The sequence below is a fragment of the Equus quagga genome, chromosome 20 (assembly GCF_021613505.1).
Source record: "Equus quagga isolate Etosha38 chromosome 20, UCLA_HA_Equagga_1.0, whole genome shotgun sequence".
Classification (NCBI taxonomy): Eukaryota; Metazoa; Chordata; class Mammalia; order Perissodactyla; family Equidae; genus Equus; species Equus quagga.
Genome location: NC_060286.1, coordinates 14,313,240 through 14,335,428, shown reverse-complemented (window position 1 = coordinate 14,335,428; position 22,189 = coordinate 14,313,240). Strand labels below are relative to the sequence as shown.

Genomic DNA, 22,189 nt, shown 5'->3' with positions numbered 1-22,189 from the left:
TCTCTGCCACCTCGGGCTGCATTTTCCCGGCCGACAGAAAGAGCGCGGAGCCGCCTTCGTCCGGGCGCCGGGCCTCCAGGCGGCGATGGGCCGCGGTCGCTCGGACTGTTACGCGCCCTCAACTTCACAGAGGGCGGCGCTCAGGGCGGGCAGCGCGGCCTCCGCCGGCGCCACCCGGGGCCTCGCGCGGGGAGGAGCTGCGGTGGGCACGCCGAGCCGCCGCCCGCGGTCTCCAGGCCAGCCGCCCGCGTTCTTCCGGCCCGCGTCCGCGGGGGAAGGGCCGCCGGCGCCCGCGTTCTCCCGGCGCCCGCGGCCGGCGGAAGGGCCGCGCAGCGCGGAAGCGCGGCCGCAGCTGAGGCTCAGCTGCTGGAGGCGGCGGCGAGGGCGAGGGAGGAGCCTTGGGGGAGGGGGGCCACCAGGAAGCCGCGGACGCCGCCGCGCGTCTGCACACCTCGCTCCGTCTGCCATGGCTGGTTAAAGAACCAGCCGGCTCGCAGCGCGGGGGGAGGGCCGGGGAGTGCGGCGGCCGCGCGGGAGGCCGAGGGAGGGGCGGCGGCGCGAGCGGCGGCGGCGGCGGTTCCAGCATGAAGAGGAGAGCTGGCCTGGGGGGCAGCATGAGGTCAGTGGTGGGCTTCTTGTCCCAGCGGGGCTTGCATGGGGACCCCCTGCTCACTCAGGACTTTCAGAGGAGACGCCTGCGGGGCTGCAGAAACCTCTACAAGAAGGACCTCCTCGGCCACTTCGGCTGTGTCAATGCCATTGAATTCTCCAACAATGGAGGCCAGTGGCTGGTCTCAGGTAAATCAACCCCCGTCCCCTCCCCGCGCCTCCCGGCCCCCTTCCCACCTCCCCTGTCGCCCTCCTCGCCCCCTCCTCCCGCCCTCAGTCCCCACCCCCTCCCTCCTCCACCCCCCCCTGCTGCGGGGGGAAGGTTTGGTGTCAAATTAAAACCATTGCAGGGGGAGGGAGGGGAGGGAGAGGATGTCTTCTATAAAAAAGACCTAAAATGGTTGACAGGTCCTTAATTCGCTTCATCCCAAGAGGAGAGTGACCTCTCCGGAGGACCGCCCTGGAAGTATGGGTTGGGGAGGGGGGCGAGGTTACCACTTGACAAAGTTTGATGGGAAACTCTTGCTCTGAGTACTTGAAAAGGTGCGGGGGGCATTTGGGGATTTTGAGAGGGAGGAGGCCGAGGCGCGCCGGGGGCAGGGGGGAGCCCGAGCCCCTGTCGCCGGCATCCTGGCGGAGGGGCCTGGGCGCCGGGCGGTGACAGGGCGGCCGCCGCAGGGCTCGGGGCTGCGACTCGGGGCCCGGCTGGGTCCGCCGAGGGGAGGTGACGGGCGGGCGGTCGAGGTTGGGCCTCCTGGGCGCGCTGGGGGCCCAGCTCCATCTCCTCCGTCCTGCGGGGGCCTCTTCCGCGTCTTGTTTTTCTCCTGGTTTCCAGAGTGCCCAGGGCCCGGGAGGCCAGGGGGCACCGGCCTGAACTTGAATGCGCAACTTGTGAGGCCGGGGGCGGCGGATGGGCGACCCCGGAGACTTGTTGGCCGGAGCCCCGCGCCCGCACGCCCTTTCCCCGCGGCTGCCGTTGCAGGTGGTCCCCGCTCCTCTTCCCCCCCGCCCAGCTGGGCTTGGTTGCCCCCGGCTCCCCCTCCGGTGTGGGGAAAGTGGCGAAATCGAGGCCGGGGCTCCGGCCGGGCGGTGTAGGCCTCGCTCTCCCGGGGCTCCTAGCGACAGGCAGCTGAATCGATAGCCTATTGCTCCCGGGGAGGCCCGGGCCCGGCGCGCCGCGGCGACAGCTGCCCGGGGGGGGGGGGGGGCGGCCGCGGGGGGCGCTCGCCGCCGCCGCCCTCCTCTCGGGGTCGCAGGCCCGAGGCAGGCGAGCGGGGATTGGGGTACGCTGGGGGCGGCTCCCCGAAACCCGGCCAAGGGGAGGAGGGCGACGACGGTGATCTGGCGTTCCCGCTCGCCTTCTGCCCTACCCGGTCCCTTTTCCTACATTGAGAGGAAGGGGGAGCCCAGCGCTGGACGTGGCGCCTCGCTTCACCCAGGCCGGTCCCCGAATGGGTTTCTAATTTACGTCAGTGGGCAGTTCTCCAGAAACTTCTGGGATCATGGCAAAGCATCCGTCTTCTTCGCGAGTAACAGTCGGAAGTGACACGGGGCGTGCAGTCCAATTTGGGGGTAGCAGAGATAAGACCTGTGTGATCATTCCGCGATAAACCTTCTGGGGTTTCTCCAGAACTGACTTGACTTTTCCACCCCAGATCGTTTTCTCTTTGACGAGGTAGATTTGGGCCCTAGATCATCCCCTGAAGAAACCTGATATTCCACTTCAAAGGCATACCCCAAACAAAAGCTTCCTTCCCCCACGATGCCCAAAATTCCTGAGGGCAAAAATGGGGGAAGATCTCTTTAAAGAACTCCCACCTTTTTCCCCTACTGCTGCTTCTGTTTTCGCAATACTTCTCCTTCCCAGAGTGATGTATTCCAACAGAGATGTTCCCAGACAAAAGTAAACCCACCCTACTGGGTGAGGGGATTTGGAGAGGACTCTTGTAGACTGAACTAATCATGTTAATTAAATCATAAGGGCAGTCATACATTGCTCAGTTTAACACACTTTTTTAAAATAACAGATTTATTAAGATATAATTCACATGCCATACAGTTCACCCATTTAAAGCTAGCACTTCTTTTAAAAGGTGCCTCCATTCTGTACCTATTATCCTTGTGCAGGGCCTTCCCCTGTGTCTTAAGTGAACCCTATTTTCTCTAGCCTTGGCCAGTTCGTTTCCCTTGGCTTAATTTTAGTCTCTAGAAGAGGGAGGCCTTTTCCACAGGGGAGGTTCTGGCAGGCTTCTGGTTCCCAGGCGTTCATTGCCTTCCTTTTCCAGGCCAGAGTCGCCCATCTCCATCAGTGCTTTCAGGGTTCCCACCTTAGTCCTTCTCCTTCTCCTCCTACTTCCTCTAGCTCAGTTCTTCCTGTTTCCCTTTTTATCTACTCTTGCCCTTGTTCCTCGTCCTTCCTGCAAGCTTTTCCACCCGCCTCTCCAGTTTAGCTCAGATAGACTTACCTTTGCTTATTTGTTCCCTAAACATCAAGTTTTGGTTAACAGCCTTTTTAGTTATTCACCTTCCACTGTGAGTACAATTTATGCTAACAGAAGTCCCCCCCCCCCCCCCCGCCCCCTTAGCCTCAGATACGGAAGCCCCTTCTGGGAGTCATAAATACATCTTAACTTGTTAAAGCTAATTAAATTTTGTTCTAGGAGGTCCTTCAATAATCTTCCCAAGTTTAAAACTATTTAAGGTGTCAGTGTTTACATTTTCGCTTATCTGTCGTTGTTCTTTAGCAGTTAACACCAGAGGGGAGAGGCACACAGTATTTTGAGGCTAATGTTATCTATCCCTCATGTTTCACAATAATGTGGTGGGAGGCCAGACTCTGGCTTGGTAATGAGATTACTTTTAAGGGTTTTGTTGTTCTTGTATCTTGTCTGGATTGGTTAAAGCCCTCAGAAAGTGGTGATTAAAATGATAGATTGTTCAGAGTTTGTTCACTGTTTTCATTTCCTAATTGTTTGGGCAGGCTCACATTTCTTGGACCTGACACATACTGTTTGAGAGAATTAACTTAGACCTAGGGCAAAATTATATTTGCATGATTCCTATGGCCTTTTAAATGCTATTTGTTAAGGATACATCATTGCTTTCTTTTTTTTTTTGGAGGAAGATTAGCCATGAGCTGACATCGGCAGCCAATCCTCCCTTTTTTGCTGAGGAAGATTGGCCCTGAGCTAACATCTGTGCCCATCTTCCTCTACTTTATATGTAGGATGCCTGTCACAGCATAGCTTGATGAGCCATGTCTTATGTCCCTGCCCAGGATCCAAACCTGTGAACCCCAGGCAGCCAGAGCAGAGTGCAGGAACTTAACCACTGTGCCACTGGACTGGCCCATATCATCATTGCTTTTTTGTTCTAACAGCTAGCCCCGAGGCCAGCCCGGTGGCGCAGCGGTTGAGTTTCCTCATTCCACTTAGGCAGCCCTGGGTTCGCGGGCCGGATCCTGGGCGCAGACCTACCCATTGCTTATCAAGCCATGCAGTGGCAGGCATCCCACATATAAAGTGGAGGAAGATGGGCACAGATGTTAGCTCAGGCACAGTCTTCCTCAGCAAAAAGAGGAGGATTGGCGGCAGATGTTAGCTCAGGACTAGTTTTCCTCAAAGAAGAAAAATAACAGCTAGCCCCTTTTCCAGGGCACAGTGAGGCCAGCAGGTATTGAGTAAACCAGAAAAAATCAGGAAGGAGAAAGGTGTTCTCTTGGTAACTGAGATCGTGACAGCAATGAGTGGGGGGGATGGTTTTTTGACATTTTAAAATATTAAGTATTTTAATCTAGAAAGTATTTTTCTTTGTTGTTGATCAGGGCATTACTGTGATATCATGTAAGGTGGTGTGATATAGCATACATTTTACCAAATCACTGCTGTGTGTGTGACCTTAGTCAAGTTGCTAAGCCTCTCTGAGTCTGTTTACTGATGTATTCACTGGGAGGACCAGCACCTATCTGAAGAGCTGTTGTGAGAACTACATTTGGCAAAGTTTAGGTTGGGAGCCAGAGTGCCAGGCCTCTCAAAGGAAGTACTGAGTTTGTTTTCTTTCCTCTTTGTACTTCTAACTCAACGTGTCATTATTAGCCGGTGTTTGTTCTTACAGTATAGGTAATAGACCTGTGCAAAGGGGACGGACAGGATAGTTTTGTGACATTTTGATGTGGTATGAGGAGGTATGAGGTGGTGTGGAAAGAGCCTGGGATAGGAGTTGGAGGCTCTACCAGTCACAAATTGTATAAATTTAGGTAAGTCTCTACATTCCTCATATGTAAAGTGGGGATAACAAATTGCCTTTACTAACTACCTAACAGGAGTGTAGTATTCAATAATAGGTTATGTGTGAAGGTACTTTGTAAACTGTGTGGGTTTGAATGAACATTACTTTTTCTATTTTATTCTATGTGAGGAAGATTGACCCTGTGCTAACATCTGTTGCCAATCTTCCTCTTTTTGCTTGAGGAGGATTGTTGCTGAGCTAACATCTGTGCCAGTCTTCCTCTATTTTGTGTGGGATGCCACCACAGTGTGGCTTGATGAGTGGCACTAGGTCCATGGCTGGGATCTGAACCTGTGAACCCCAGGCTACCGAAGCAGAGTGCACGAACTTAACTACCAGGCCACTGGACCAGCCCCAAACATTATATTTATAAAGAACTCCTTATGCTTGATGCTTGCAGTCTCTTAGAATCTTCCTGTGTGTTAGTTCTTAGAGGGGTTAGGAACAACACTGTATGTTGAAGTGCTACTTACAAGAGATCCTAACAACAGCAAGGAGGTTATGCTGGTACATGTATTTAGGGGATATCCTGGATTTACCTTTTAAATCTTTGGTGGCACCTAGTGTTTTAAATTGCCTCCATTGCCTCCTTTTGTGCTCCTTTCCCATGGAATGGAGTCCTTTATATGTTTGCTTGAAAGTCTTTTTCTTTTTGTCTTTGGGATGTTCATCTTCTGGGGCTCTGATTGGGAGACCATTCAGAATGTAGGTCTGTGTATATCTAACTTGGATTGTAACTCTGCCTTCTTATAGTTTGTAAACTGTTTGTGTAAACACAATCTTAGCAGTAAACAGAAATATCCAGATCTTGAGGGGTGAGAGTTGCTAAAAATATTATTTCCCCTGAATTGATATTTAAGGCATTGGAACCTGTAGAACTAGCAGATTAATAGCCCATAAGTATGAAGGTTTGAGTTGCAGGGAGAGATTATGATCTCTTTTTAATGCTTATGACTAAATGTAGGAAAAGCACCTTCAGAAGCTTTTCAAATAGCATCAGCAACTATACTGTTTCAGAGCGTTAATAAAGTAGGAGTTGTGAATAGGGAGAGGCCTTAATTACTTGGTCATAATGTTTATAACTGGGATAACTATTTAGTCCTATTTCTATTTCACATGGGTCTCTGACTTTACTGATCATTATAAGTATCCACAGTTACATAAGAGGGATTAAGAGCATGAACCCTGGAGTCAGGCTGCCTGGGGTGAATATCAACTCAACTACTTGCTAATTGGATTACCTTTGACAAGTCACTTACCTCTGTTTCCTTGTCCATATAATAAGGACAGTAATACCTCACAGGGTTGTGGTGAGGATTAAATGAAATAACACTTGAAAGTCCTTAGCACCAGGGCCTAGCCCATGCTGTTGCTCTGGTTGCTACTGCTGCTGCAACTGTTGTTGTTTAACTTGAGCCTCAAAAAAGCTTTTAGGGGATTGACACCTTCAACATCTAATATTGTTGTACATGGCACAGTACAAAGTGAAAAATTGAGAAATCGCTCAGTGAGGTGAACTGTTAAAAATGCTTTGTGAATACACTTGACCCCAGTTTTGTCATCAAAGCATATTTTTAAGCATCAACCAAAAGGCTATGATAATAACCATATGCTTAATTTGAACCCATTAATTAATGATCATCTCCTGTTGTCCAGTCACTGGTTATCTCACATTTTATGGAATCAGGTTTTTTGTAAATAAATTCATCTGAGAGCATATTATCTGCATGTGAAGTGTTTGGCTTTAGCCAGTTAAATAAAGTCTGACTTTATTAAAGCTTCTCATGTGTTGAATTAGGGTGAACTTCTTGGTCCAGTGTATCAGGAGTGTATCAGGTGAAGTATGGCCAGTGGTGGGGCAGATTTCTGTCTTTAAAATCTTTCATAGTGCATACATTTTGACAAGGTGATTAGGGAATTAGATTTTCCTGTGAGCTTTTCTATTCACTGATAATCCATTGCTGTGATGATAGGAAATTTTATCCTTAGATCTATTTATTAGTTCAACAAATAGTTTTTGAATGCATAGTATTCATAAGACAGGAGCTATGAGAATAACAGAGGTGATGAATCAGGTATAAATCATACTCTTGAGAAGCTTGCATTTTAGGAGCATTTACTTCTCATTTGTAACAGTGCATGACCCTTAATTTTTCCCCTCTGCTTTATGATATTTTAATAGATATTTGATTTTTCTCTCGTTTGCAGTACTTAATATAGCAAAAATCGTCTTGCCTATGAGCTTTAGTGGGAAAAAAAGAAGGCTCATAGAGATGGCCTTGGAGTACATTGCTATGATAAATTATAGAGGTCAGGTCATGAGGATAAGGTAACGTGGATATTTATAGATGCATGTTATTTTTCCCACTTCTTGGTCAGTTAGCTAATTGATATCTATCAAAGACGGGCAAAATTAGAATTACGCCAGCGTTTGTCACTTCTTTAAAATAACCTAAGGAGGTTCAACTGATGACCACTAGTCTCATTAGATATTATTAGCACATCAGAAAGTTGTCTTTGTGTTCAGTGTTGTTCAAAGAATCATCACTGGCTTGACTTAGCCAATGTGTGTTTTTTTTCTCCCCAAATCCCCCCCGGTAGATAGTTGTATACTTTTAGTTGTGGATCCTTCTAGTTGTGGCATGTGGGACACCACCTCAACATGGCCTGATGAGTGGTGCCATGTCCGCGCCCAGGATCCGAACTGGCGACACCCTGGGCCACTGAAGCGGAGTGCGCGAACTTGACCACTTGGCCACAGGGCTGGCCCCCTAAGCCAATATGTTTTTGATTACTAAGAGTTCTTAGAAGAGCCGTAGCCCTCAGTTATGTATCTTGGCTACCACACTGTAAGGTGTCAGCCCAGGTCCAAGTGTGTGCTCATTAGCTGATTATTGATAGATTTGCCTGTAAAGTACAGTTGAAATCATTTAGATCAAGGAAACTCTACTGACGAGTAAAACTTGAAACACAAATGGATATGCTTTCTGAATCCCGAGTTAAGAAATGGATGTATTTATTTTCTCATGCATTGAGTGTGGAGAAGAGCACTTCCATTGCTAATATACGGCCCTTAATTTTAATCTTTTTTTCTTTTTCATGGTTTCAGGAAAAAAGTAATTGCTTTTCCTGTTTTAGTCTGAATTTAGATACTCAAGGGTGGTACTAAAGCCTTTTAAGTTTAAAGGAACTAAAATCCTAATTCAAATCAAGATTATATAGGCTAAGAAGGAAACAATTCTATTTTCAATTTTTGGTGCCCTACATTATATTAAAAATATTTTCTCTTGGGGCCGGCCCCGTGGCCGAGTAGTTAAATTCCCACCCTCCGCTTCAGCCAGGGTTTCGCTGGTTGGGATCCTGGGCGCAGACATGACACCACCCGTCAGGCCATGCTGAGGCAGCATCCCACATGCCACAGCTAGAAGGACCCACAACCAAAATATACAGCTATGTACTGGGGGGATTTGAGGAGAAAAAAAAAGATTGGCAACAGTTGTTAGCTCAGGTGCCAATCTTTAAATTAAAAAAATATTCTCTTACAGTTAAAGAACTGAATACTAATCTGTTAGGAGTAACCCTTAGATTATCGTGAGAATGTGAAATTACATTTCTTTTCTACTTAATTCTCTGTCCTTTAAAGTTTTTGATTTTTGGTGATGAGGGTTAGGTAACCATTTGCCAAAGTGTGGGTATGTAAGCTAATTTTAGGTGATCTTTGAATGAATTTTTAAATTTTAATGGTTTGTACATTTATTTTTTTACATGTTAGAAAAGTCAAGCAGCATATATAAAATATTGTTTTTAAGGGATTTATTGCTTAAGGTGCAATAAATTTTAAAGAGTCAGTTTAAAGAAAAATAATGGCGAATGTGTTATGTGGATACGGAAAAAATCAAGAGGTGATCAAGATTGACTGAAGTTTGGGCAATATTGCATTAGGTAACCTTGTTTATATCTTCCTTCTCCCTCATCGAGTCAGAGAGTTGGAAAGATCTTTATTTTATGGAAAAGGAAGTGGAGAAGTAAAAAGGTGACTTCCAGAGCTGCCCCGTTAGTCTTTGGCAGCCGGGACTCTAAGGAGGGCTCATTGCTCCCCGGCAGGTGCTGTTTCTATGTAGCCTTTTTATATTTTTCTTTCCCTTTTCTTCTTATAGGATAGGCCACCTTTTCTGGCTCTCTTCTAAAGAATTGAAAGGTGATGTTAGCAATTTCTGAGCAAATGTACAACTCTAATTGCTCCTTTTAGATGATAAATTGTTATTCTGTGTTTTGTTGTAAATAAAGTTAACTTCTTCCACACAGGTATCTTATGTTTGTTTATTCGTTAAAAATATGTAATGAGAACACAGTATGTGTGCCTCTTTAATCTTAATAATAACTATAAGAATTATTTTTTAAACATTTATTAGCATGTAATGTGTGTCAAGCCCTCTGCTAAGCACTTAGTCTTATTTGTCAACTCGGAAAATAGCCAGTGTTACCTATAGTCTAGAAACACAAGGGGATTTAAAGGTTTTGTATTAATTGTCAAAACTGAGTGCTAAAGAATCAAGGAAGGACATTGATAAATGACTGCTGTGGGTTCTGTAATGCAGAGAACAGTTAGGGCATTAGTGGAAGAATAAATGTTAGAATTCATTGTTTCTGGTTAAAATCAAGTGAAATATAATTCTAAGGACGAAAAAAGATTTTTATTACCTTGGTCTTTGTAGAAAATTTCGTTCCAGTAGCTGCTTCCCAAGTTTTTGTTCTTTCAGCTTTAATATATATTTCTTACCACTGCCAACGTGTGTCCTAAAACTTAACTCTCATGATCTCACATCTCCTGCTGACCCTTCAGAAATCTACAGTGCTCCCCAGTGTCTACCAAATTAAGTAGGAATGCCTCACCTGACTTTCAACTGAGACACTGCTGTTTATAAAAACAAATATTTGACAGTAAAAATAGCTAATATTTGAGCATGTCATTCATTTATCAAATATTATTCGGGGGGGCATTTCATTGTGTGTCATATATGATCACATCTGATACTTAAAAGAATCGTTCCTAAGGTGTGGATGGTACTATTATCCTTATTTTATTTTTTTAAGATTTTATTTTTCCTTTTTCTCCCAAAGCCCCCCGATACATAGTTGTGTATTTTTAGTTGTGGGTCCTTCTAGTTGTGGCATGTGGGATGTCACCTCAGCATGGCCTCATGAGTGGTGCCATGTCTGCAACCAGGATCCGAACTGGTGAAACCCTGGGCTGCCGAAGCGGAGCGTGCGAACTTAACCACTTGGCCACAGGGCCGGCCCCTATTATCCTTATTTTAGATGTGAGGAAAGCGAGGCTTAGAGAAATTAAGTAACTTGTGAAAGCTCCCATAGTTTGTGGTGGAGCTGGATTTCCAGCCTGGGTCTGCATGAGACATGCTGCCAACTGCTCTGAAGTTTTTAGACTGTTACGTACGTTTTAAGAGGTTCTGACCTTTTTCCTACGTTCTCATTTCTTTTTTGTTTTTTTTTTAAAGATTTTATTTTTTTTCCTTTTTCTCCCCAAAGCCCCCCAGTACATAGTTGTATGTTCCTTGTTGTGGGTCCTTCTAGTTGTGGCATGTGGGATGCTGCCTCAGCGTGGTGTGATGAGCAGTGCCATGTCCGCGCCCAGGATTCGAACCAACGAAACACCGGGCCGCCTGCAGCAGAGCGCGCGAACTTAACCACTCGGCCACGGGGCCAGCCCCCCTACGTTCTCATTTCTTGATGCTATCACTCTGATAACTTTGCTAACTGCTTTTTTCCCCTTTGTGTATAAACAGAAGAAGTGGGGCTGAAGGGATGGGTCGTTGGGCTTGGAACCTCAAAGCACAGTTCTGGTCACAGCTATGGTACTCACCCCTCAAGCAGATTTAGCACCTTGGTGCTAGAAATCACTTCACTTGGGTTTTGGTCTTGGCAGTCATCTAAAGTCTTCTTCCCTACACTTTGGATGTGGATGTTCCTCGCTTGCTTACATAAACCGTGTGACTAACTTCACACTGGGCTAAACTCACCTACTTTAGTCTAATTAGGAGTAGGCATACTCTGGTTACAAAGTTGGTTCCGCTTCTCCATTAGCCCAAGTAAAAGTCAAGCAATATATACATATGTATTTACTGAGCCTGCAATTTGAGTTTGATATCTACCAAAAGCACGCTGATTGAGTACATTTGGCTGAATTTCAGACAACAGATATTCATAATAACACATGGGGAGAAAATATCTATGCCTGGAGCATAGACAAATAATGTGCTTCAGAATAAAGTGCTTTTTGGACAAAGGTTTAAACAATCTAAATGGGATTATTTGCCTGGAGAGCACTGGTAAGTCATTTGGAAGCACTTTTCCACAGATGCAGTATCATATAGGGAGGTATGCCTCCTAGGCCAGATGATAAGCCTGTTTAATCCTTAATGAATCTGAAGTATAGTGTTCTTGCAAATAAAATTTACATCTGTCACCAGCAGCTTCGCTCTGCTTCTGTGAAAAGGAAGGCATTTCATTTCCAAGGTTATTCACTGATTGGGTGAACAAGGAGGGCTGCTCTGTAGGTTCTGGTCTTGGATTCCACTGGTACTTCACATCAATTTTCCTAAGGGATTTGGGGAAAGACTTGACAACCATCATTTGTCACTTTAGTTGTCTGCTCTTCCCGTGCCTTCATGTTCACACTTTCTGGCCACCTTACTCACTCCTTGCACTTTGCAGTGTTGAATACCCGAAACTGTATCATGTACCTCTCAGGATATAGAGTTGATATGCATTTGAGATCAAGTCCATGTGCTCTGAGTACTATTTTCTTATTAGGGCCAATTTTAAAATGGAAGTTATATTCCAGAGAGCTGGGACATGTAGGAATCAAAGAGAAAGTGACATCTGAGGAAATTGACAGGTTTATAACAGATCCACATAGCGGAGAAGATGTTGGCAGAAAGGCTGATTCCCATCTTCCCTTTTGCCCCTCTTGGGGCTTTTGCCGGTTGATAAGGTAAGATAAGATTACCTTATATGGTTGATAAGGTAACTCTGTAGGTCCCTTGCCTGCCTTGCTTTCTGCTGGGGTCCTTTGTAACCAAGGTGAGTATATATCCTGGGTTTACTTAGGATTGTCTCAGTTTCCACATTGTCCCAGTACAATTATTAGCGATCCTTTCTTTCTTATAAAGGCCCTAGTTTGGATGATAAGTTATATGGCCATCTAGTCATAATCATCTGAGCTGTCTGGTTCTCAGGTAAAACCAAAGCCCCAGTCTCTTAACTCCTCCCCTTCGCCACTGAATGCCTTTGGTGGAAAAGCCTCCAAGCCCCATTCTCTCCATGTTGGGTCTCAGCTGCTGCTTTTAGGGTACTGGATTGAGCATGAGGGGCAGGGTGGTTGCTTAGTCATTTGTCCCCTCATCTTATTAGAAAGCAAAAAACAGGCCAAAACCATTAAGAAAGTGCTGGGGCCAGAGGTTAGTAAGTTACTCTTTCCTTTCTGTATACCTCTTCTTATAATTCTTGTTCTACTATTCACTTGTACATTCTTTTTTGTTTTTTTTTTTTTAAAGTCTTCTTACAGGTGGTTGTTTTTTGCCAAGTTGATTTTGGGGAGAGGCATTTTGGGGAGTGATTCTCCACTGAGTTGGGATCGTTTTCCTGAGGTATTTTAAACTAAAAGTGGATATGATATTGGTATTAAAACCATGCTATAGGCTTCGTTTTGTGGGATATCTGTCCAGCACCAGAGGACATCTGGAGTAAAAGTTGATCCCCTCAAGTGTGTAAATTGGCTCTGAGAAGGGTTTTCAGGAATTGTAGTTTTTCTGGTCGATAGCCAGTTGGCTCTAGATTGTCTTTCATGTTGTGGCATGTCATGAATAAAGAAGTTTAAGAGATCTGGGTTAGAGTCCTGATTTCATCCTTCTTACCTGTGATCTTATGCTACTGATGTTCTGTCTCTATAGAATCATAGAATTTTACTGCTGGAAAGGACTAATGATCATCTAATTGAAGCCTTTAATTTTATATATAAGGACACAAAGGAGCGAAGAGGTAAAGTGATTTGCCCAGTGGCTCACAAGTAGTAAGTGGTACAATCAGGATTAAAATCTGAGTCTTCTGACCTGGTCCCTCAGTAGGGAAAGTCAGGAAGTTCTGCATTTATAAAGGACTTACTCAAAGTGTTAAACTCTTTTAAGTGACTTACTCTGCCAGTACATTGTGACAGTTTCTTTGTCCCTGAACATGATTGTTCTGATTAAGTTGGTGGTCCCCTATTATTTTACAGATAAGTAAATAGAGATTTTCCAGGTTGGAGGCAGTGTCACTTGGGCTGTCTCCAGTTTTAATTCTTAGCCTACCTATCCTTCCTTACTTTGGAAAGTGTGTTTCCTTCTAAGAACATTACTCAGGAGGAGAAATTTTTTGCAATCCAGATGCCTGTTAAAATCTTGTTACACAACTTCCCTCATTCAGAATTTCCGTTCAAGTCTTGTATCTAAATTCCAGTTGTATCTCGTGTGTTACAGCTTAAGGCCAAGTAACTAATTGGAGCCTCTGAGGGTTGTTATGTTTCTTTTCTTAATAGATGTCTTAACTGTGTTTGATGGCCTGGTGCAGATGTCTTATCTTATCACTTGCTGCCATAGATGGCTGAAGCATGTGTTTTGCCTGAGACATACTGGCAAGAAGCAAGTGAAATTTGCATGGTTGGCACCCAGCTTCAAGCAGCCCTTGATTTAGCCTCAGAGTTGATATCTCTGTTTGTATCTGCTCATGGGTGGGTGTTGTATGCCTTCCTAGAAGAACTGAAAAAGCGTTGGGGCCTGCATTGGTTTAATCTTTTTAGAATTGCCCAAGAAGAGAAAAGAAAGCTTAATTATATTGTTAATGTTGCTTATGCAGGGAATTTTGCGAAAAAACTAAAAAAATAAGAAACTGCTCAGAGTGACTGAAGATCATCTGTAATATAAGCAGGAGAGCATGTTGTCCAGGTTAGTTCTCTATGGTAGAAGAAGTAGGACTGGGGCCGGCCTGCTGGCTGAGTGGTTAACTTTGTGTGTTCCGCTTTGGCAGCCCAGGGTTTCACTGGTTTGGATCCTGGGTGCAGACGTGGCACTGCTGATCAGGCCATGCTGAGGTGGCATCCCACACAGCATAACCAGAGGCACTCACAACTAAAATATACAACTGTGTACTGGGGGCTTTGAGGGGGTGGAGGGGGAAAGAAGATTGGCAAGATTGGCAACAGATGTTAGCTCAGGTGTCAATCTTAAAAGAAAAAGAAGAAGAAGTGGGACTGGACATGAAGACAATGTGTGGTCTAGGAGTACCTCACGATGCATCATCTACTATCTTAATAACTTCCCTGTAAATCCTTACTGTTGTTGATGCCCCGAGAATCTGTTTTTAGTGTTCCCCTAGTTCTGTTTTAGGAGCTTTTGTTCTTTCACGTTTCACTCATTCCACACTTTACTGTTGAGAATTTCCTATTGAATCATATAAGTCATCAGAATATGGCACTAAGACAGGCTTCCTACTTATTCATAAGTTTAAAAAATATCATGTGTTAATTATAGGAAATTTGGCAAGAAAGAAGTATCCTACCTACTCAGGATAACCATTTTTGACACATGGTGTCATAGTTTAGCCTTTTTTGTATGCATATGTACATTTTTAAAAATAAAATTGGAATTAGGCCATCTCTGCTGTTTTGTAACCTTTTTTCTTTATGTTAACATTTTTTCATATGTCATTGAATATTCTTCAAAGCAGGGTTTCTCAACCTCAACAGTTATTGACATTTTGGGATGGATATTTCTGTTATGGGCGCCTGTCCTATGCACTGAGCAGCATCCCTGGCCTCTAACCAGTTTATGTCAGTAGCATCTCCCCAATTGTGACAACCGAAAATATCTCCAGACATTGCCAGATGCTCCCTGGGGGGCAAAATCACCCTGGTTGAGAACCACTGTTCTGATGCAAAAATTCTCAAACTCTTCGGTCTCAAGACCTCTTTACATTCTTAAATATCATTGAAAATCTTACAGACCTTCAGTTTATGTGGGTCATATTCATTGATTATTTTTTGTATTAGAATTTAAAACAGAGAGAGTTTAAAAATTCATTTATTTAAGAATAGCAATAATAAACTTTATATTAACATAATATTTTAATGAAAAATAACCATATTTTCCAAAATAAAAAAAATAGAAGAGTAGCATTGTTAAAAATTTTTCCAAATCTCTTTAATGTCATAATAGATATTATGAACACATTTACATTTAATCTGTTGTGGAATATTGCTTTAGCTGACATATATGAAGAAAATTCAGAATTACACAGATATGTAATTAGAAAAGGAAAAGAGTATTTTAATGCCTTATCAGATAATTGTGTATATTCTTCTTTGATACTATATCAAAACTTGACAAGTGGAAGTTTCTTAAAGATTAGTTGCAATGTAGAATCCGAAAAAATATCAGAATTTTTCATAGTCTGTTACATTAAAATCCATTAGTCTCTGTTTAAAGCCTCCCCCGCCACGTTGCTGGTTTCTCTTGAAAAACTGGAATCAGGCAACTTGAGCCTGCATTCCCCAATGGCAGTAACTGGCTGGAGCTGAGTATACAATGGCTTGTCCTTTCAAAAGGGTTGTATATTCTCCAGTCTGCCATTTAATCTGGCAGGTTTTACTCTTTTGCTTTGCTGCCTGGCCCCGGTTGTATTTGAGGAGCTAGATTGTATTGTGGTAAGGAGCATAGTTTCTGGAGACAGATTACCTGGGTTCAGATCCCAACTCCTACTCTTGGTCACTGTGTACCTTCAGGTTACTTAGCTTTTCTGTAGTTTCATCTGGATAATAAGGATAGCAACAATATCTACTTCGTAGGATTATTAAAAGGATTAGAAGAGCCCCAAGCATTGTCTCATAACATCATACATTGATCATTTGGAAGATATTTGTTCACTGAGTTAGACATATTTTCTAAGTCTTGACACATTTCATTATGTAATATATTTCAAGAAATCATTTTTGTTAGTACCACCTCCAATCTCATCAGTAAAGTCTTTATTGGGAAGTGGTGGAGTTCACTGTGGTGAATGGTACAAGTTTTACAAAATTCTTGTTTTCTCTTGAGAGCTTAAATTTTATCATTGAGTACAAATAATGCCAGTTGTTTTCCTTGAAGTGACAGGCTCATCTTGTTCATTTTGGAGAAAATATCTGCCAAATACCCAACTCTGAATAACCATAGTTTGTCAATCATTTCAAGTAAAAATAAAATTCCATAAAAAAAGCAGCCACTTCAGCTCACAAAACAAACCATCGCACATGTGCTTTTCCAGAAAATAACCATTGTTCTTTGGTGTGCAGTGAAAGTGTTCTTCCCATTTCATCATACAGAAGATTACAGTGTGTTCTCTGGTTGAAATTTGATAGAATTATTTTTACTGCTTCATCAAGGACATTCCTAAGTGAAACTGACATTTGTTTTTTATTGTTAGTGGGTGACAGTTAAGGATATACTGATGACCTAGTAATAGTGTGGTATACTGCCTTGGTGAGTGCTGAGACACCAGTAGTCTTACAAACCACCATTGCTTTTACACCATCACTACAATGCCAACACAGTGAAAAAGCAAATAACACTGTAGTGTTGTTGTGAAAATAATTTTGACTTTGCAGACCTCCTGGGGTTCAGGGAACACACTTTGAGAACAACTTTTTTTTTTTTTTTTGAGGAAGATTAGTCCCGAGCTAACATCTGCTGGCAATCCTCCTCTTTTTGCTGAGGAAGACTGGCCCTGAGCTAACATCCATGCCCATCATCCTCTACTTTATATGTGAGACGCCTACCACAGCATGGCTTGTCAAACAGTGCCGTATCTGTACTCAGGATGGAACCAGCAAACCCTGGGCCGCCAAAGCGGAACATGCAAACTTAACTGCTGCCCCACTGGGCCAGCCCCGAGAACAACTGTTCTAAAGCACGATATTATGGCAGTATTGTATCCTGTCAAGCACCTATGTCAGAAATTTTTTTTTTTTTTTAATATTGGCAACTGAGCTAACATCTGTTGCCAATCTTCTTTTTTCTTCTTCTTCTTCTTCCCAAAGCCCCCCAGTACATAGTTGTATATTCTGGTTGTAGGTCCTTCTGGTTGTGCTATGTGGGATGCTGCCTCAGCATGGCCTGATGAGTGGTGCCATGTCTGTGCCCATGATCTGAACCAGCGAAAACCTGGGCCACCGCAGGTGCGCAAACCCACTCGGCCATAGGGCTGGCCCTGTATATCAGAATTTAAACCAGTTCCCTCCTTCTGTTTATTTTCTTCTTTTATGACAATTCTTGTAGCTAAACCTTTGTGAAAATTTATTTTTTTCCCCTAGAATGAAATCTTAGAAATGGGGCTCTGGGTCAAAGGGTATGAATTTTTTTTATATTTACAAAATACATTTGATATATATTTGCCCTCCAGCATGGGGCGGTTGAAGTGATTTATGCTTGTGCCAGTTCATTATGAGACTGCATCTTAGCTACTGTTCTCTATCCTGTCGTCTTTGCCAGTCAGTGTGTGAAAAATGGTATCATTTAAAAAACTTATTACTTCAATTCTCACATAATTGACTTTGATTATTAGGGAGGTTGAATATTTTATCTTAAGTTTTGGCCATTTTGTAGTCTTCCTTTAGGCCACTTACAATGCAACTGATTAGTTTGCAGCTTTCTTTGTTAAAATAGTCACATTCTCCTAATACCTTTCAAGATTAATCCCTAGGTGCTCTGCATTTGAGTATCAAACCTCAGTGTCAAATTTAGAGGTCCTCTGTTAAGGAGGCAGGTAGTAAAAGTGCTTGGTAAACTACTCTACATTTCAGAAGTTTGAGCCCCACCTTTTTGACTTTTGTCATATTGAAGGTTATCATCTGTGCTATTACTTAATATTTTTTCCTAAATTGACTCCTCGTAAAACAATACTTGAAAGGAAACTATATTACTGTCATGTCTGTCATGGGTTTTATGTCCTAGTTTTTTTTCCTAATACACATTAAAATACGTCATTGTTAAAATTATTACTCTTTGAAGTCACCCAGTGACCTCTGCTTACCACACTGTAGGAAGAGCCGTCTTGGATTTGAGTGCCGCTCTGCCACTAGCTGGTAGTGTCGGTGCTCTGGGATAGGTGAGTTTACCTCTCTGTGCCTCAGGTTCTTCACTGGCAAAGTAGGGGTGTTGGAGTGTCTTCCAGCTCTGTTCTGTGATTCTGGTATAAGATGTTTGTGGATTCCTGTCTCTATTTCTGCTCAGGAATTAGAGACATTGCCTAGGGATTGGTGTACTGGTTTAGGATTTAAAAACGCTGGCTCTGTTCAGCTGCACTGCTGCTAGTCATCTGATTTTAGAGGAACCATTTTATTTCCTGGGGTTCTAGCTGTCTGGTTCAGGGGTTGCTGCTACTTTACTTCCTCCTTCAAGTTAGGAGTCAAGGCTTCTATCATTGAGGCTAGCAACTGCCTCACTTTTCACATCTTCAAAATGGGGATAATGTTTCTGCCCTACCTACATAATTGGAGATGTGGAAAAATGAGTTAATAGGCAGATAAGTGGACTTAACTTTCAGAACAAGAGTGTGGGGTAAGGGCAGGGTATTAGCAGGAGTTAATGCCTGTCGATGTTATCCCTCCTGTGGCTACTTCTGTAGTGAAGAGTAAAATTCATAGGACACCACTTCTCCTTCTCTCTCCATACCTGCTTGCACTTGCCGTTTGATTTTTTTCTCTCTGATTTAGAAAGTGCCATTGGACTCCAGTTTTGTGACCTTGGGCAAATCATCCAACCTTAACTTATCCATGGGCCAAATGCAGCCTCCACCGAGGCCTGCATTCAGCATGCAAAAATCAAGTTGCTGACTTCTCTTGAAAAATTGGAAGGTCTAGCAACCTTGAGCCTGCATTCCTCTATGGCAGTAACTGGCTGGAGCTGAGTAGTGGCTTGTCTTTTAAAAAGGGTTGTATATTCTCCAGTCTGCCATATAATCTGGCAGGTTTCACTCATTTGCTTTGCTGCCTGGCCCCTGCTGTAATTGAGAGGCTGGACTGTATTGTGGTAAGGAACACAGTTTCTAGAGCCAGATTACCTGGATTCAGATCCCAACTCCCACTCTTGGTCACTGTGTACCTTCAGGTTATTTAGCTTTTCTGTAGTTTCTTCTGGATAATAAAGATAACAATACCTACTTCATAGGATTATTAAGAGGATTAGAAGAGCCACTACACATAAAACCCTTAGGCTGGTCCCTGGCCCAGAATAAATTTAGCTGATGTTAGCTATTGTTGTTGGAGTTCAAATACCATAATAATTAGCTAACGTTTATCTGGCTCGTGCTATGCATCAGGCATTGGGCCAAGTCCTTCACACAGATCTGTCTCATTAATCCAAACATAACACTATTAAATAGGTAGAATTATTTTCTCAATTTTGCAGATGAGGATACAATTTGAGAGATTAAGTAACCTGCCTAAGGCACACAGCTAGTAAGTGGTAGCGACGTGGAGAGTTGAACCCTGTGCACCTGTATCCTAAGCCTGTGGTTTTAATGCTGTGCTGTGCTGCCTTATGTTACATCCACCTCTGAAATAAGTGTCATTGCAGAAGTGGCAGGCTTAAGTAAATAGAGATTAGTGCTCTTAATTATTTTTATAAGTGATTTGAAGAAAGAATACATATAAATATCCCAAATTTATATAGGACATTAGTTCCTTCAGGTAATGAAATGCCAAACCCATGGGGATAAACTGCAAGCAACTCTTTTTGTGTGGGTGAAGTGAGCAGAAAAGTGGTAACTGAATTTCATAGTAGGTAAGCATAAAATAATACATAAAGAAAAATCATACACTATTTGTAGAGTCATGTGCTTCAAGATATTCAATAAGGACTTGAGAGTCATTTGGGACTATTATTTGAAAGTTAAAAAGGCTGGCAAACATTTCACACCTACTAGGATAACTTTTTTTTTTTGGTGAGGAAGATTGGCCCTGAGCGAACATCTGTTGCCAGTCTTCCTCTTTTTCCTTGAGGAAGATTGTCGCTGAGCTAACATCTGTGCCAGTCTTCCTCTGTGTTGCATGTGGGATGCTGCGACAGCATGGCTTGATGAGTGGTGTGCAAGTCCGTGCCCAGGATCTGAACCCATGACCCCTGGGCCGCTGAAGTGGAGTGCACAAACCCAACCACTATGCCACCAGGCCAGCCCCTAGGATAGCTTTTATTAAAAAAACCCAAACAAACAGAAAATAACAAGTGTTGGTAAGAATGTAGAGATATTGGAACCCTTGTGCCTTGTTGGTGAGAAATGTAGAATGGTACAGCCCCTGTGGAAAACAGTATGGCAGTTCCTCAGAAAATTAAACATAGAATTACCATAAGGTCCAGGAATTTTATTTCTGGGTGTATACCCAAAAGAATTGAAAGCAGAGATTCGAACAGATATTTGTATACCATATTCATAACAGCATTATTCACAATAGCCAAAAAAGTGAGAGAAACCGAAGTGTCCATCAACAGATGAATGGATAAACAAAGTGTGATACACACATGCAATAGAATATTATTCAGTCTTAAAAATGGAGATTCTGACGCATGCTACAACATGGATGAGCCTTGAAGACATTATGCTAAATGAAATAAATCAGTCCTAAAGGGACAAATATTGTATGAGTCTGTTTACATGAGGTACGTAGAGTAGTCAAATACGTAGCGACAGAAGTGTTGTGAACGATGGTTGCCAGGGGTGGAGAGGAGGCAAGAATGGAAAGGAGTTATTTAATGGGTACAGAATTTCATTTGGGGAAGATGAAAAGTTCTGGAGATGGATGGTGGTAATGGTTGCACAGCAGTGTGAAAATGTGAATGTACTTAATGCCACAAAACTCCTCACTTAAAAATGATTTTAAAAAAAGAAACAGCAAAATGCTAGGCATCTCTAGGGAAGAAAAGCTGGAGACAAATTGGAAAATGCTTTTCTGTCCTGTGGTATAATCCTTACCTCACAAGTAAAGATGTACGTAAATGAACTTCTATACAATTGTTGATTATTTTCAACTTTGAAAAAATAACAAAACAGACTTATTTTCCATTCACTGATGTAGCTCAGCTGTGTGGCCCACAGGCTCTGCCTCTGTCTCTCGGTGCTGCCTCTTAGAGCTCAGCAGAGGTGTGGTTGACACGAAAGGAGGTTTGGCTTCAGAGTGGCGATTATACACACTGAAAAGAAGGAATAAATAGGCTGAGAATGATTTTCCTTTAGTCTTTGCAAGTTAAAAAAACCAACAACAAAACTCCAGCAATATGAGTGTTAAATAAAATTACTATCCCCAAGAGGTAACCTCCATTAACCATTTTGCATCTGCTCTTCCATGTACAAATTTGTATATATTTTTGTTTTATTAAAATGTATCATGCTATTCATATTCCAAAACAAGAGTTTGAAAGATTAGGACAAATTCATGGAGGATACTTAGGAGAAACTAGGACACTTTGAGTGGTGTGTATACCTAACACATGACGCACCGGACTAAGTAATTTTATATATATTATCTCAGGACACAGAAATAGTGGTGTTTTCTTCATTTTACAGTCATAAAATTGAGGCTAGAGAAGTAGAACAGCTTCTCCAAGGACACATGGATGGTGAAACCGGGATTTGAATCCAGACCCTTTTATTCCAGCGCTGGCACTTCCTGTCCCTTCTGTAGCACCACCTTCACTGCCTATCAAAGAGGAAACCCGAAGCTCAGGATCTAATCCCATTGAGCCATTTTTTAAAAGAAAATAATCTTTTGAATAGTTAATACTGTCACTGACACTTCAGACACTTTCTGTCTTAGTGATTAGTGCATGTCAGTACATGTAGAGCTGCCTCATGCCCTTTTTTTTGGCTGCATAATACATGGTACATATATGAACAATAAACTTGTTTTGCATTTTTTCTTTGTGGTAAAATATACATAACACAGAATATACCTTTTTTTAATTGTTTTTAAGATTGGCACCTGAGCTAACAACTGTTGCCAATCTTTTTTTTCCTGCTTTTTCTCCCCAAAGCCCCCCAGGACATAGTTGTATATTTTAGTTGTGGGTCTTTCTGGTTGTGATATGTGGGATGCCGCTTCAGCATGGCCTGACGAGCAGTGCCATGTTCGCGCCCAGGATCCGAACCAGCGAAACCCTGGGCTGCCGAAGCAAAGTATGCGAACTTAACCACTCGGCCACGGGCCTGGCCC

At 43.0% G+C, this 22,189-nt stretch overlaps 1 protein-coding gene across 3 annotated transcripts in view; it reads left to right on the top strand.

Annotated features, from left to right (window-relative positions):
- Positions 1–377: 377 nt before the first annotated feature.
- The window catches only part of LOC124230890 (DDB1- and CUL4-associated factor 5), a 112,666-nt gene continuing 90,854 nt past the window's right edge, over positions 378–22,189 (top strand). Inside the window, exon 1 of one of the 3 annotated variants that reach the window (XM_046647376.1) lies at positions 378–798. In XM_046647376.1, the coding sequence (XP_046503332.1) occupies positions 585–798 (214 nt within the window). In that variant the 5' untranslated portion in view covers positions 378–584. The remainder of the gene's footprint in view (positions 799–22,189) is intronic. The other 2 variants (XM_046647377.1, XM_046647375.1) reach the window with 2 other exon arrangements.